Raw genomic sequence first — 14,941 nt, forward strand, 5'->3', positions numbered from 1 at the left:
TGAAGAGTTGACTCACTGGAAAAGACCTTGATGCCGGGAGGGATTGAGGGCAGGAGGAGAAGGGGACGACAGAGGATGAGATGGCTGGATGGCATCACCAACTTGATAGACATGAATTTGAGTAAACTCCAGGAGTTGGTGATGGATAGGATGGCCTGGTGTGCTGCAATTCATGGGGTCGCAAAGAGTCAGACACGACTGAGCAACTGAACTGAACTGAACTGAGCTGAAGGTTGAGGTATGATGGCTGGATTAGTGTTAGTGAAGTGAGAATGGAGCCAGGAGGTAGAGCGTATTTTCAAGGGAGTGATTGGAATATAAACTGAGCAGGAGAAGACAACCTCGTGAGTTGAAGGATTGTACTATGAGAGGCCAACACACAGCCGCCTTGCAGTCCTGGCTGCCCACCTGACAAGAACTTGGGTGGCTGTTGTTTACAGTAAAATAGTCACAGATCATAGTCCTTGCACGGAACCAGCACATTATCCAGGGCTGCCATTAAGAGTGCTGGAGAGAGTCTAGGTTCCTCACTCCAGGGCATCCCGTCTGCTCCAAGATGTAGGTGCCAGCCCCCTCGAGGGGGTGTGTGTGCTCTCTCATCCTCTGCATCTCTGTAGTTACAGTTTCAGCATGTGGCCTAGCTTTGCTTACCTCTGGTCCTCTGGAGACCAGCTCTTTGAATGTTCTTTCATACCTAAGTCCTGTACACTCTAAAATGGAAGATTTGTGGATTCAAACGTAAAAAGACTAAGCTACTGAATTCATAATTCCAGTCTGCATTCTACCAGAGTTGTCAGAATGCCAAATGCCAAAGGAAACAGTGCTTGCTTGTTTCTTTCAAAAAGAGAAAAGCGGTTACGATCAAGATGACTTTCCAGGAGGATGTGGGAAGTCCTTGAGTAGCTGAGACTCCAAAACTTGGTGGGTTTTTTGTGTTCCATGGGAGGAGACAGGAATCCTTGGATTAACCTAAACTGGGTCAGAGAAGAATTTGCTGTTCAGGCTGAGGTTGGCCTTTTGTTGGAGATGATCTGCAACTGAAATAAAAAATTAACACCTCTACACCAGACCAAATGGAGTTGAGTTTGAGCAAACTCCAGGAGATGGTGAAGGACAGGGAAGCCTAGCGGGTCGCAGTCCATGGGGTCGCAATGAGTCGCACGTGACTGAGCGACTGAACGACAGCAACAGCAGCAGCAGTCTTTGGCAGGATCTCTCTTTGGACTTTAATAGGAGCCACATTTATTAAGCAAAGAAATTTCCCTCCTTTGTGCTATTTGTTAGTGCAGTGGCATTTGATATGCTGGAGCAGTTTTGTCGTCTTAGACCTAAATGTTTTGAAAGACAAGTTGTATTTTGTTTTGGCAGGAGACGGCTTCCTTGATGTTCTGCTAACTGCTGTACTTTCCCCTCTCATTCTAGCCTCCTTCAACATACAATCCACATAAACCTGTTCCTTACCCGATACCTCCATGCCGACCACACGCAACTATTGCACCAAGTAAGGAGCTCTTTCAGAGTTCACTTTTTTTCCTTTTTGCTCTGTATTTATTAAGTTGAAAGTAAAGGTTGGTATATGTACTCTGGAAATCTGGAGCACTCATGAAATATGCTATGCTGAGCTTTCCTTTGCCCATAGTTGGTTACTCTAGGGTATTGGTCTACAACAGTGCAGAGGACTAAGAGGATTAATATCTCATTTAGGATATTTTCCTTTTGATAAATTAATTGTAGATTTTTTTTTCATTGTTACTTATTTATATAAGCTTTTGCTTATGGGTAAATCATCTTGAATCCCTTTTTTGATAGTTGGTATTCAAAGACATCATTAGTGCATTTAACTTGAAAGGGCCAAGTGTGTGTGCTTGACATAAAAGGCAAATCATACACATCTGGCAGGTTCTGCCCACCGTGCCCTTCAGTGAGTTGAGCCTGGAGCGAGCCTGCACTGGAAATAGAAGTCTCTGCTTGTCTAATTCGAGCTCACTCTTCACCCAAGCCTCCATGTAAAACGCAACTGTACTAGATGACACAGTTTTAGAAATAAAGTCGGTGGCTGTGTCAATACAGCTTGAACTCGGAATGATGCTAAATTGTACTTTTTTTTTCTATTATATTTTTATTTTAGGTGCTTATAACAATGCAGGTCTGGTACCGTTAGCCAACGTCATAGCTCCAGGAGTGCCCCCGCCACCTCCATATACTCCTAATCCAGTAGCAGCAGGTAAAATCAGGTTGTTATGGGGTGTTAAAAGGCAATAACTTTCTCACCTTACATTCGGGGGGACAGATGTGTGGTGTGTTATTGTCCTAACAGGGAGCACAGCCCCCAAGCCTGCTGATGGAGCCGAGTGTGTGACATCCAGGCTCCACTAGAGTGGTCTCGGTCCACATGCAACAGATTTCTGTGTGTTAATTTTGTAGCCTGCAGCTTTACCAAATCCACTGATGAGTTCTGGTCATCTTCTGGTAGCATCTTTAGGATCAGCATCTATGTAGGGTCTTCTGTGTATAGTAAGTATCATGTCATCTGCAATCAGTGACAGTTTAACAACTTCTTTTCCAACTGGGATTCCCTTTACTTCTTTTTCTTCTCTGATTGCCATGGCTAGGACTTCCGAAACTATATTGAATAAAAATGGAGAGAGTGGACATCCTTGTCTTGTTCCCGATCTTAGAGGAAATGGTTTCAACTTTTCACCATGGAGTATGAGGTTAGCTGTAGGTTTGTAGCATATGGCCTTTATTATGTTGAGGTAAGTGTGAACATGACCAGGCCGTAGAAACAGAACCATTTCTCCTGAGTCGGACGCTGACAGGCAGTGGAAGAGCATCACTGACCTGGCGAGCGTCGCTCTTAGGGCACCTTGTGTCTGCCGTGGGGAGGAAAGGCTTGTTAGAAGGTGCTCAGAAGCGCTGAGCCTGCCCACACGCTTTCCAGGCCAGCCTTTCCTTTGGGCCCATTGGGAACTCAGGATATGAAGTGTAAATGTTTTTTTCTATCTTGTCAAATTGTTCCCCCAAAAGACTGCACCTGTTTATACCAGCCAGTGAGGGTATATGAGCATACCATTTCTCACACCCTTTTGAAATGGAATGATAACAGGTTTTTTGTTTTACTTTTGCCAATCTGATAGACTGATTCAGCTGATGCCTTCTTTTGTCTGTCTTTTACAAAAGTTTATTTCATTCAGCTATTTGATTTGACTCTCCTGAATTTTGTCTTGTTTAGGAAACCCTTCCCCAACCCAGAAGTGCAGCAACATCTATATTCTCTAATTACTGTTGTAATGATTGTTTTTAAGTGTATAGCTTTTCATTTACTTGCCATTTATTTCTGTATGTGTATAGGGTAGGGCTAGAACTGAAATTAAGTTCTGTCTTAATTTACTTTTGCCCTTCCCCAGGATTCAGAGTTACTTACTAAAGTTTAATAAATTCTTTTTTTCTAGTCAGAATGGTTTTGGTGTTTGCCAAGAGTACTCTGATTAAAGTTGCAAAATCTTTTTTCTAAAATCTGTCATTTTATTTCTTGCCCTTATTCACAGTATGTTTTAACCTTAGGGTTTTACATTTTTGTGTAGACAGACAGACAGACAGAGGTTGTGGAAGAAGAGCTGGAACCATGTTACCTTAGTCAGGTATTTTTAACCCTAAGTAGGTAGGCCAGGTAGTCTGGGTCTTCTAAGATTCCTACTCCATCTGGAATTCATTTTCATGTCGGGTGAAGTAGAGGGTTATCTTAATTTTTTTTTCCAGACAGTAGTCGGTCCGTCCATGCCAGCACTGTTTATTAACTAATCTGTTTTCCCTGCTGCTTTGAAATAATACATTTATCTTAAGTTTTCATTTACACACATGGCTCTAATTCTGGGCTCTTTATTCTGTTCCAATCTAGTTACTTTATGTTGCGATGATACTATATTGATTTAATTAGCAGATTTACAGTGTATTCTGACATCTAATAAAGCTAGCTTTCTCTCACTGTATTTTCGTATCTTTCTTACCCACTTTTGGAAATTGATTCTTCCATGTGAACTTTTAAGATCACCTTATGCAATTAGAAAAGAGTTGAATTTATGTATTTATAGTTATATAGTAATTTGGAGAGATGACTTTTTTATGATATTAAATTTTACCATTTAATTATATATATATGTACGTGTGTGTCTTTAAATCATGGCAAGTGGTAGTGTTTTTCCAGGTCTTATGTTATTGCTTGCAGTAAGTGTTTTTTGGGGTGGGGGAGGTTTATTTGAGTTATAGGTGATTTACAATGTGTTAATTTCTGCTGCTTTCAAGAAGATTTTGTAGTTTTCTTCATATAGGTTTTTTGCCTTAGGTTTGTATCTAGGAATTTTAGAGGAATTTTTTTGTTACAATTATAAATGGATATTTTATTTGTAGCTGCTTGTTACTGATTTCCTATTTTAGTTTTTTCTTTGAAAGTCTCTTCTGGGTATAAAATGTCAGCTGACTTATACTTTACTGAGTATAAGTAAGCTGCCTGCCCTCCCCGCCCCACCCACCCCAGCCTTATTGGGAATTGACCCTTATTGGGTCCACACTTCTTTTTTGTTTTCATTTTTCAGAAGTCTTTTGCCTGTATCTTTATTTTTAATATTATGATATATACTAGAATCTGATTTTTGTAAACCAGTGGGGAAGAGACTTAATAGGGGTTTCAGATATTCATAAAAATTGCATATTTGTTCTTAGTCCTTCCATTTTATTTTTATGCTCATTATTATTCTTTTATCCAAGTTTTTCATTTTTCTTATTTTTGTTTACTTGAAGTCATTCACATTGCTTTAAAATTTTTTAAAAACTTTTCTTTCCTTGCTCCTACTCAAACTTAGAATTTCTATCTTTAAATATCACTAGTGACCATCTTCATATTCTTAGTGGTTGTCAGTGTACAGAAAGTAAAAACAGCTGTCCTGCATCCCACCGTTGACTTCCATACAGCCTCTCCTTGATCATCAATTTGTGTCTCTTGATGGAATACGTTTTTCCTTCTGTGCCTCTGAACTCATGGCTTCTTAACTTTGTGACTTCTCTTTGATGCCCTGTCCTCATATACTCACTCTAATTTTCTTTTAGTAGAAAATTTCTCTAATTAGCTTTTTCAAAAAGGGTAGAGCTGTAGGATTATAGATGAGAAACCCAATTCTCACTAATTTTCTTTATGAGACCCTTAGTCTCTTTCTATAAACTTACAAAGAAGACATTCCTTATCTTTAGAGTTCACAAATGTCTTTAGTCTTGGAGTTCAGATATTTCACCAGGATATTTAGGTGTGGATCTTATGGTTAATCCTTTCTAGAACTCTGTAAGCCCTTTAGATGTGAAAACTCAAGTCTTTAAAGCTTTGGAAAATTTTGTCTTTATATTCCTTTAATTAATGATATTTTATCTCTTTTTTCTCCTTCTAGTACTCTTATTTTTCAGTGTATTTGTTCTAAGTCTCTTAGCTAGTCATTCAGTACTTAAAAAAATTTTTTTTTGTCATCTTAAATGGAACTTTTAATTTCAACTATGTAATTTAGCTTTCAGTAGTGTTATTTCTGATCTTCACCATTCTTTGCATTTATTAACTTGGAGTAGATTTTTATATCTAAAATCTTCAGCTTCTCTGCTTGTTTTCTTACAATATTATGTGTGTATATATTCTTCATTTGCATTACAGGATTTTAAAGTTCTTTTTCTTCCATTAAATCTCTGGATAGACACTGTCTAAGTTTATTTGTACTCAAGTCCCTTAAACAAGCTTGATCTTTTTTACTCTCTGTGTCAGGGCTTGTGGGTTCCCTTTTTGCACTTTACGCCTGTCACACTGATGCTTTCTTGGGCAGTTACTGACAAGCCACGAGAGGTCATTTGTTTGCCACTGTATCTCTGAATAATGGCTTGGTAAGATGGGTCCTTTCCCATGGGGCTGGAGAGGGTGTGCTTTAGGCTGTTGGTCTCATGGCTTCAGCTCGGGCAGTTCCCCCTGACATCTCCTAGCGTGGGGCCTTTTCTAGAACTGAGTACAGCAGTGGACAGAGCCACTTTCTCTCTGTTTGCTTGGTGACGCACCCACCTTGTGAGATTGGCCCCTCGGGCGGCAGTGGATCCTGCCCTCAGCGCCCACCTCCCCTTCCAGGCCTCCCCTGCACTGTAGGCATGCTGCCCAGCAGTGCTTGTCAGCTTAGCCGGTGACAGTGGCTCCTGTCTGCACTCCTACTGCACTCCCTCCTAGACGCACACCAGGCCTTCCACCGTCTTTCCGAAAAGCCTTCTTAAATGAATCTATAAAACAACAGTGTTTGCTTAAAGCCCGATATGGAGAAGTGGTGGGAACAATTGCTCATAATCCTTGCAGTCTTCCTATAGTTACTACTATGATTTTTGTTTATTTCCTTTTTTTTTAATAGGCGTATATTGTTTTTCCTAACACAGTATACATAACATATTCTGGATTTTTTTTCTTTTACCCCAGTCTCTGATTATTATGATGGTGAATAATTTGATTAAAGCTGGAAATCAACTTTTATTTATTTATTTATTTTCTCATAGAGAATGAAGACCTCTCCAGTCAGTCAAAACCTACACAGAATCAAGGTAAGCACCAAATTTGATGTCTGTCCTGGCTGCCTGCTCTGTTTTCCACTGAGATCAATTTGAGTTTGAGTGTATTTGAAATCTTTATGCTTTAGGGAAAGTTCCTGGTTAAAAAATTTAATTAATCAATGCTTGCTAAAAGTGACTTTAAGAGTGATACATTTTATTAGAAAATGAAATTTTGATGGTGGTACATTTTAAAGACATTGCATGCAATATATAAAATATAATCTATAAAATGTCTATCTTACAGAATCATCTAAGAAAGCTTTGAAATCCATATTAACTGGATTTAAAAATAATTATATGTCTCTGTTGCAGTTTGTAAAACTTTGAAGCCGTCTCAGTGCTATGTGGCATTATATCTGCATTCACTTCACATTGTATGATATTCGAAGCCTCATATTCTTAAATATATAAACAACATTTCTTTTTGATAAAAACCCTTTTTTGACAAATGCTGTGTCAAATAGATCTTTTAGACTTAGTTATTTCAATAAGTATTCAGAGTAGTGTAATTTAACGTAAGGAAAGAAGAAAGAGTTGACGAAGGGGCAGCAGAGCAGGAAGCGCAACCAGCAGGTGAAGGTGAGGCAAGGCCTCCACGTGGCAGCGGCTCTGTGACGTTTTCCCCTCCCCACAGTGGAGGATATGTGTGCTCAGGAAAGAGATGCTGTCTGCTGTGAGACAAAACCTGGGACCAGTTCTCACGTAGCAGAGTAGCACATGAATCTGAGCATCGCAGTGCACAGGTAGGAATCTTGGGAGAATTCCATTCCCCGAGAATGTGTGGCAACAGTGCTTTTTAGCTCGTAATTTCTAAGGCAGTAGCATAGCAGGGAGGAAAAGACCCTAAGTGAGACGTCAGGACATAATAGTATTTGATCCTGGCTCTGGTACCACCTGGTTTTGTAACCTTGAGCAGCTGATTTAGCTTCTAGCAAAGGGAGATTAAGGAAACTTCAGCCTTTATGCTCAGCTTTGTTAATAGATCTGTTTTTAAAGAGAATAAACAGATTAAGTATCATCAGCACCTTTATTGGAAGAGCACACTTTGCTTTTCCTTTGCTGTGTTATGTTAGCATACTTAAGATTGTTTTTCCTTTTTGAACCATATTACAAAATAAGTATAGTGCTTAAGAACACAAGTATGACAGACCTTGCTGAAGTCTTGGTTCTGTCACTTCATAGCTGCATGACCTTTTTATCATCATCATTATTGATATCACTGTGGTAAGATCTCTTATTGAGATCTACCCTTGTAACCAATTTTTAAGTACACAGTATAGTATTGTTAACTGGAGGCATGGTGTTGTACAGCTAATTTCTAGAACTCACTCATCTTTCATAACTGAAACTTTATGTCCTTTGAACACCACTCAATAGCTGCATGATCTTTTAACAAATGACTTAATCACACTAAGCCTGGGATTGCCCATCTCTAAAATGGGGATATCAGTGCCTGTCAGGGTTATATGAGGACAAATGAAATGATGGGTGTAAAGTACTTAGCACAGGATCTAACACGTCGTGTTTTGTGGTATTTCCCACAAAAGGAAAGTGTTATTTCCCATGGTGTGGTTTTGAGGGGTGGGGGGGTTCATTTTTGTTTTGTTCCACTTTGACTGCAGGCTCTGTGATTAATAGTGCGTGGCTTTTGTGTCATTATACGTAAAGCTGTCCAGCAGAGGTTGCTATAAAGAACACTGTGGGAAGCTTGGCTTTCCCTTGCCATCTGTCATTAACTACATGGTCCTCAGCATGAAGTTAAATAAGACAGGGAATTCTCAAATGTTTTCCCCACCAGATGTTTCCCACCCAATGTTAACCTAAATCATTTTTTGGTACATTAGTTACAAACACGAAACTAGGCATATATTCCTTGTGCTTCTAGTTCTTATAAAACAAATGGAATACAGAGCTACAAACCTATTTTCATATGTACTCTCAATTTAAAATGATAGTGATTTTCTTGAAACTAGATTACGGCTCATGATATGAATATGGTATGAACTACAGATCTTTTGTGGAGAAGGAAATGGCACCCCACTCCAGTACCCTTGCCTGGAAAATCCCATGGACGGAGAAGCCTGGTAGGCTACAGTCCATGGGGTCCCAAAGAGTCAGACACAACTGAGCGACTTCACTTACTCACAGATCTTTTGAGTTTAATGTTTATATATTTATGTTTTACTATTTGTCGATTCTCCTCCCATATTGATTGTCTAAAACAGCTGTAAAATTTGTTCAGCCCAGTGCAGCACCCTTTGGCCATCACTTAGTACAAATGCATTACGTGGATGTGGGCTTCCTCCATTCTTGTCCTGTGGTCCTTTCTCCATCTGTAATTAACACAGTGCATCACTTTATGGACCATGTCAGCTTCCTTATGTCCAGAGTCTTTATTATGCGTAGATTTAAAAAGTGAAGTCTTAGTCCATGAAAAGGTCTTTCAGTTGATTATCACTGCAAAGGGAACATTCTCTATTTACAACTGAAACAGACTTCAGTGTGAATATAGCATGGACAGTAGGTGTCATTATGACATTAACTACCTAAGTCTTGCATTCCATTTGGCACCAACAAGATCAGAAGCTAAGGTTTTCATTTATCGATTCAGGAGGGAATCCCAGGCATTCCCAAAATGCTTGTATTATTTGTAGAGTTTATCAGAATGGAAGTACTATAGAAGTTTTGAGAATAAGTCTTTGGGTGGGTTTGAGAACTGTAGCTGAAGTAATCGTGAGGTATCCAGCGCAGCAAACACTTAACTAAACACGTAAATGCCAGGCCCTGGGCTAGGTGTGAAGACTAAAGATGAACTTGATATGGCTTTTGCCCCTAAAGCCTAGGACAAACCAAGTAAAGTTAGAGGTTAAGAGGAGTCAGTATGAGAAAGTGCTTGGGGGAAAATCTGTAGAGATTTTGGTAATCAACTCCCACAGTGGCAACCAAGAATACTGCAGAGATGGCCTGAGTATACTCGATCACCTTGTGTGCCTCTAGAGGGGATGATGTCCTGACAGCTCTTCAGAGAGGAAATGACTTGTAATACTGCTCTAGACAAGTAGCCTGAGAGAATGAGTACACCAACACTAATCACAAAATAAATTCTTTGAATTTTTTTAAAATTGGGAAGCTAGGAAAGGAAAGTTTTATTTGCTCACTTGTCAAGGCTTCCTCACTGTGAACGGGAAGGCTGTGCTGATCAGAGTCCAGAACTCTGCAGGATCTAACCGAGGCTGCCTGGTGAAAATGGAATCCAGCAATGTGTACACTGCAGTAGCCTCTTAAACCTGTCATTGGTTTTTCTTTGACATCTGTTAAATATTACATAAACTTTTATCCATTTTCTTTTGAGTTAACATTTGAACTCTCAGCCGTGATGATAACCTCTTGCCTCTCCTCCTCTTCCAACGCAGCATTCTCCACCCCAGCCAGTCAACTCTTTCCCCCGCATGGCTCCAATCCCTCGACACCCGCTGCAACTCCGGTTCCTACGGCTTCCCCCGTCAAGGCAGGAACTCATCCATCAGCGTCGGCCACCGCCAGCCTCCCAGGGATGAACTTGGCGAATACCGTCCTTCCTGTGTTCCCGGGGCAGGTCTCCGCCATTCACCCGCCTCAGCCCATGACGCCGAATCCCACGGTGATCAGGACGCCTTCGCTGCCGGCCACCGCAGTGACCTCTGTCCACAGCACCACGGCCACGCCCGTTCCTTCCGTGTTTTCTGGCCTCGTTCCCCTGCCGGGTCCTCCCACCCTCCCAGCCCCGGCCCCTCAGGCCACGGCTGCGCCTCGGGCCACTCCGGCTTCCAGTGAAACGTTCACCAGCCTCCCCTTCCCCGTCGCCTCTACCGCTGCCGCCACCAACAACCTCAACTCCGCTTCACTGTCGTCGGTTTTCGCAGGGCTCCCCTTGACCCTGACGCCGGCGTCCCAAGGCGTGTCCAACCCGACACCCTCCGTCATCGCCGGGGGCTCGGCTCCCGGTGTCGCCTGTCCCCTGGCTGTGAACAGCCCCCTCCTGTCCGCCCTGAAAGGCCTCCTGACGTCCAGCGATACCAGCCTCATCAGCTCCTCCGCCCTGCCCTCCGCGGTGACCAGTGGGCTGGCCTCGCTCTCCTCCCTGGCCAACCAGGGCGCCGACCTCCCGGGCTCAGCCCCTAACAAGGGCTACGGGCCACCGCAGGTGCCCACGCCGGGCCTGGCGCTGTTCCCCGGGCTGCCCTCACCCGTGGCCAGCGCGGCGGCCTCCACGCCACCCGCCCTGCCCACACCCGCCGCCCCCTCCTCGGCCTCCTCGGGGCTGGCCGCGGCGGGCTGCGGCTCCTCCGCCGCCCACCCACACGGCCCCACGACTCCCGCCGTCACCACCCTGCCCGTGGTGGTCAAGACGGAGCCCACCAGCCCCAGCCCCACGCCCTCAGCCTTCAAGGGCCCGGCCCCCGCCGCCGCCGTGGGCGCGCTGGGCCTTTCCGGGGCCCTGGGCCGGGCATACCCCGCGGCCTCGGTGCCCATCAGCCTGCCATCCTGCCTTAACCCCGCGCTGCCGGGCCTCCCGGGGCTGAGCGCGCCCCTGACGGGCTCGAGTGCCCTGCCCGCCCTGCCCCTGGCCCCGCACGGCTCCTCCACACCCATCACCCCAGTCTTCACCGCCCTGCCTCCATTCACGTCTCTGACCAGCAGCTTCCCCCTGGCCGCCACCCCAGCCCTCAACCCCCCGGTCTCCGCGCCCGCCGCCCCCGCCTCCACCTCGGCGGCGCCTCCGCACCCTGGCCCGGGCTCCGCAGCGCCTGCGCTCCCCGGACTCTCGGCCCCAACACCTGCTTCGGCGGCCGCGGCCTTCCCCCTCAGCCTGCCAGCCGCCGTGCCCTCACTCTTCTCCGTGGCACAGGGCCCACTGCCGGCCTCGGCACCCTCCTACCCCGGCTTCTCCGTCTCCAGCGCCCCTGGGGCCCCCTCACTGCCTGCCTTCCCGGGGCTGCAGCCGCCCGCCACTGGTGCCGCCACTGCTCCGTCTCCAGCGCCCGTCCTCCCGGGCTTCGCCTCTGCGTTTAGTTCCAATTTCAACTCGGCTCTGGTTGCGCAGGCCGGGTACGTGCATGGTCTGGAGAGAGGGGAGATGGTTCTTCGCACGACTGATTGTGCGTGATCTCGAAGTTAAAATGAGTCAGAAGCGAATTGTTGGCCCCAAATTATCTTTTTCTGGGCCGACACGTAAAAGGGCTTAAAATGTTTATCTTAACCTGTTTCTTTTTGAGATAAATGTATAAACTATCAATGCCTGCTCAGATAATCAGCAGGGATTCCCTGGTGGCTCAGATGGTAAAGAGTGTAATGCGGGAGACCCAGGTTCGATCCCTGGGTCAGGCAGATACCCTGGAGAAGGAAATGGCAACCCCCTCCAGTATTCTTGCCTAGAGAATCTCATGGACAGAGGAGCCTGGCCCAGTGCAGTACATGGGTCACAAAGAGTTGGACACGACTGAGTGACTTCACTTTCACTTTCAGATAACTTTTAAGATTTGCATTTGGTGATTTATGTTGACAAAACAGCAAAACATAAACTCACTGAATTCAGAATAATAGACTTGATAATGGAAAGTAAGTTTTACGTCAGTGCGTAAGACTTATGTGAAACATTTTTAATTCCTTACAATAGAGAATGTCTAGGATGTTTTTTAACATCTTAAGATAGTATTTGACAGATGTAGAAACAATAGCTTTTATGTCTGTCTTGCATGTTGACCCGTTCTCTCTGTTTCAGCTTATCATCTGGACTTCAAGCTGCAGGCAGTTCAGTTTTTCCAGGCCTCTTGTCCCTCCCAGGCATCCCGGGATTTTCCCAGAATCCCTCACAGTCATCCCTGCAGGAATTGCAGCATAATGCAGCTGCACAGTCAGCATTGTTACAGCAGGTGAGCAGCCCTGCCTGGAGCAAATAAGGATGGTAATAGGTATAACATAGCTTCTGTAGTGATAACCTTGCCATACAGATAGTGGTATTCCAGCACTGACCCAAAATGGCTCTTAGCAGAATGTCTGGAGATTTGATGATTAATTCCCTCTCCCAAATCTACAAATTATCCTTGTTTTCCTTCAGGAGAGTAACAGAGGTGGTAGAATATATTCATCTGTGTGTTTTTTCTGCTTAGAGACTTTTAAATCTTAGTCTGGAGATTTTTACATACAGAATCTTTAGATGTAACAGTTAAATTTTAGCTTGTCTTCTTTAGTTAAAGCTAAAGTAGTGGACCATTGAGGCAAATTTTCTCCAGAAAACCTGTTCTTTTTTTAAAGAATGTTAAACACTTTAAAGGCATTTCTGTGCACCTCTACCATCTGAAGAAGTCTGAATGTTTCTTAAAAATTTCAGGAGACTGAACAGACTTACCTTGCCCCAGCATTTTTTTTTTTTTTTTTCTTTTAAAGAAAGAAAAAAGTGGGACTGGCCAAAGCAAGCACAGGCCTGATGGAATTTGGTACTCTGCTCACCTGTGTGTTCTTCTTTCTGTCAGGTCCACTCAGCGTCAGCTCTGGAAAGCTACCCAGCTCAGCCGGATGGGTTTCCTAGTTACCCTTCAGCACCAGGAACACCATTTTCTCTGCAGCCAGGCCTGTCCCAGAGTGGGTGGCAGTGAATACATTTTAACGCATGTCCTCCTGCAGAGCAACGTCAGAATTGCCCGAGGACCGCAGAGGACCGCAGTGAACCGTCTGACAAATGTGAAGTTGGCCAGAAGTCAGGAAATGGGGCTAAGGATGATCCTGGGGAAACTGTGATAAGAGTTTAAAAAAAAAACACAGTTGCGTTCTTTAAAAATGTTTTTAAGTGTGAACACTCCCCTATGTAAATATACTGATGACAAATTGTACAGAGAATAGTATTTTAAAAAGTGTTTGGGGACTTTTCACCTGCACCCTATGACATTTCGAACGGTGTACGTGAGCGGTGTAGGGGACTACTAGAGAGGATGTTGAACTCTTTCTAGCCGAATACAGCCTTAACTCTGCCTGTGCAGCATCCACTGACAGACGTAATGGTCGTGCCTCAGACTTACAGGTTGCATGTGGCCCTGGGGGAGTTACCACCCTTGATACGCTTAAGTGGTTCCTATTAGCATCGCTGGAACTCAGTATCCATATTCCAGATATATCCACAAAAGGGAACTTGAGACCCACCATTATTTTTAACCCCTGACATTAACAAACATACATGTACTGCTGAATTTAACCCAGTGTATTTCAGGTAAGTGAAAATGGTGCTTCATATAGTCCTTAGAATGACTTTCAGGTGTTTTCAACTAAAAACATATATATATATATCCAGAACTACTTTCTTACAGAAATACAAGTAAGGCCTGTGATAATTTGCCTTCAAAACATATTTCTTAATCTCAGCAGTATCCAAATGTGAGTGAGGAACATTGGACTGACCCTTGGGCCACCTCTATTAATTACTCATTGTACTCTGGAAGCTCTTGGTGAATGTTTACAATCATGGGATGTAGTATTTCTATTTGTACTTAGAATCAAATGCTTATCTAAAATAATGATGTGACAACAGATAGAGAAGACTTTGCTCTGTTAGTAAATATGCAGTGTGTACTCTACTTAAGGACCTGTGGTAGTATAACATGATTGAATGTCATTAATTTAAGTAAAATAACTGCCACATTCAGGGGGATCGGGGGAGTAGCAAGAATGATTTCCAATCCTGTGATTAAAAGTATGAACTATAGAATCTACTGTGGTACATTTCAGCATCTAGAAGTTTTACTTTTATAAAGACGGTGTCTAGAAGATGTTGCTAATGTATTTTCCTTCAACATGGGGAACAAACTTTTTAAGTATATTAATAAATATTCCTGTATGGTCAGTTTTTAACAGTTTTTTAAAATAAACTTTATGGATACAACAGATTTTATGTGTTTTATTCAGCGCTTGGATAAGTATTTTAAGTTTTTGTCTTGGAGCTAACATATAGGACATTTTTGTCTGAATTTAGTTGGAAGTCAGCGTCTACTACTGATGCTCACTTAACACCTCACGTGAATGTTGAAACACAACTAACACTTGACACGGACTATTTATGGCTGTAATTATCTTCCAGCACAGACTAGAAGTTGTTATTTGTTCTTTTTGAGTCTACACTCTGTGTGTGTGTGTGTGTGTGTGTGTGTGTGTGTGTGTGTGTGTGCGCGCGTGCGCGCGCGCTCAGTCACTCAGTAGTGTCTGACTCTTGGTAACCCCATGGACTGTAGCCCACCAGGCTTCTCTGTCTATGGATATTTCCAGACAAGAGTACTGGAGTAGATTGCCATTTCTTCCT

The 14,941-nt window shown here is 43.5% G+C and overlaps 1 protein-coding gene across 2 annotated transcripts in view; it reads left to right on the forward strand.

Moving 5' to 3' along the window:
* The window catches only part of PROSER1 (proline and serine rich 1), a 31,747-nt gene extending 17,216 nt beyond the window's left edge, over window positions 1–14,531 (forward strand). For both annotated transcript variants that reach the window (XM_070380385.1, XM_070380384.1), the window contains 6 exons: window positions 1,423–1,501; window positions 2,129–2,224; window positions 6,562–6,606; window positions 10,029–11,703; window positions 12,377–12,527; window positions 13,128–14,531. In XM_070380385.1, coding sequence (XP_070236486.1) covers window positions 1,423–1,501; window positions 2,129–2,224; window positions 6,562–6,606; window positions 10,029–11,703; window positions 12,377–12,527; window positions 13,128–13,250 — 2,169 coding nt within the window. In that variant the 3' untranslated portion in view covers window positions 13,251–14,531. The remainder of the gene's footprint in view (window positions 1–1,422; window positions 1,502–2,128; window positions 2,225–6,561; window positions 6,607–10,028; window positions 11,704–12,376; window positions 12,528–13,127) is intronic.
* The last annotated feature ends 410 nt before the right edge of the window (window positions 14,532–14,941 follow it).

Source organism: Bos mutus, chromosome 12, assembly GCF_027580195.1.
Source record: "Bos mutus isolate GX-2022 chromosome 12, NWIPB_WYAK_1.1, whole genome shotgun sequence".
NCBI lineage: Eukaryota > Metazoa > Chordata > Mammalia > Artiodactyla > Bovidae > Bos > Bos mutus.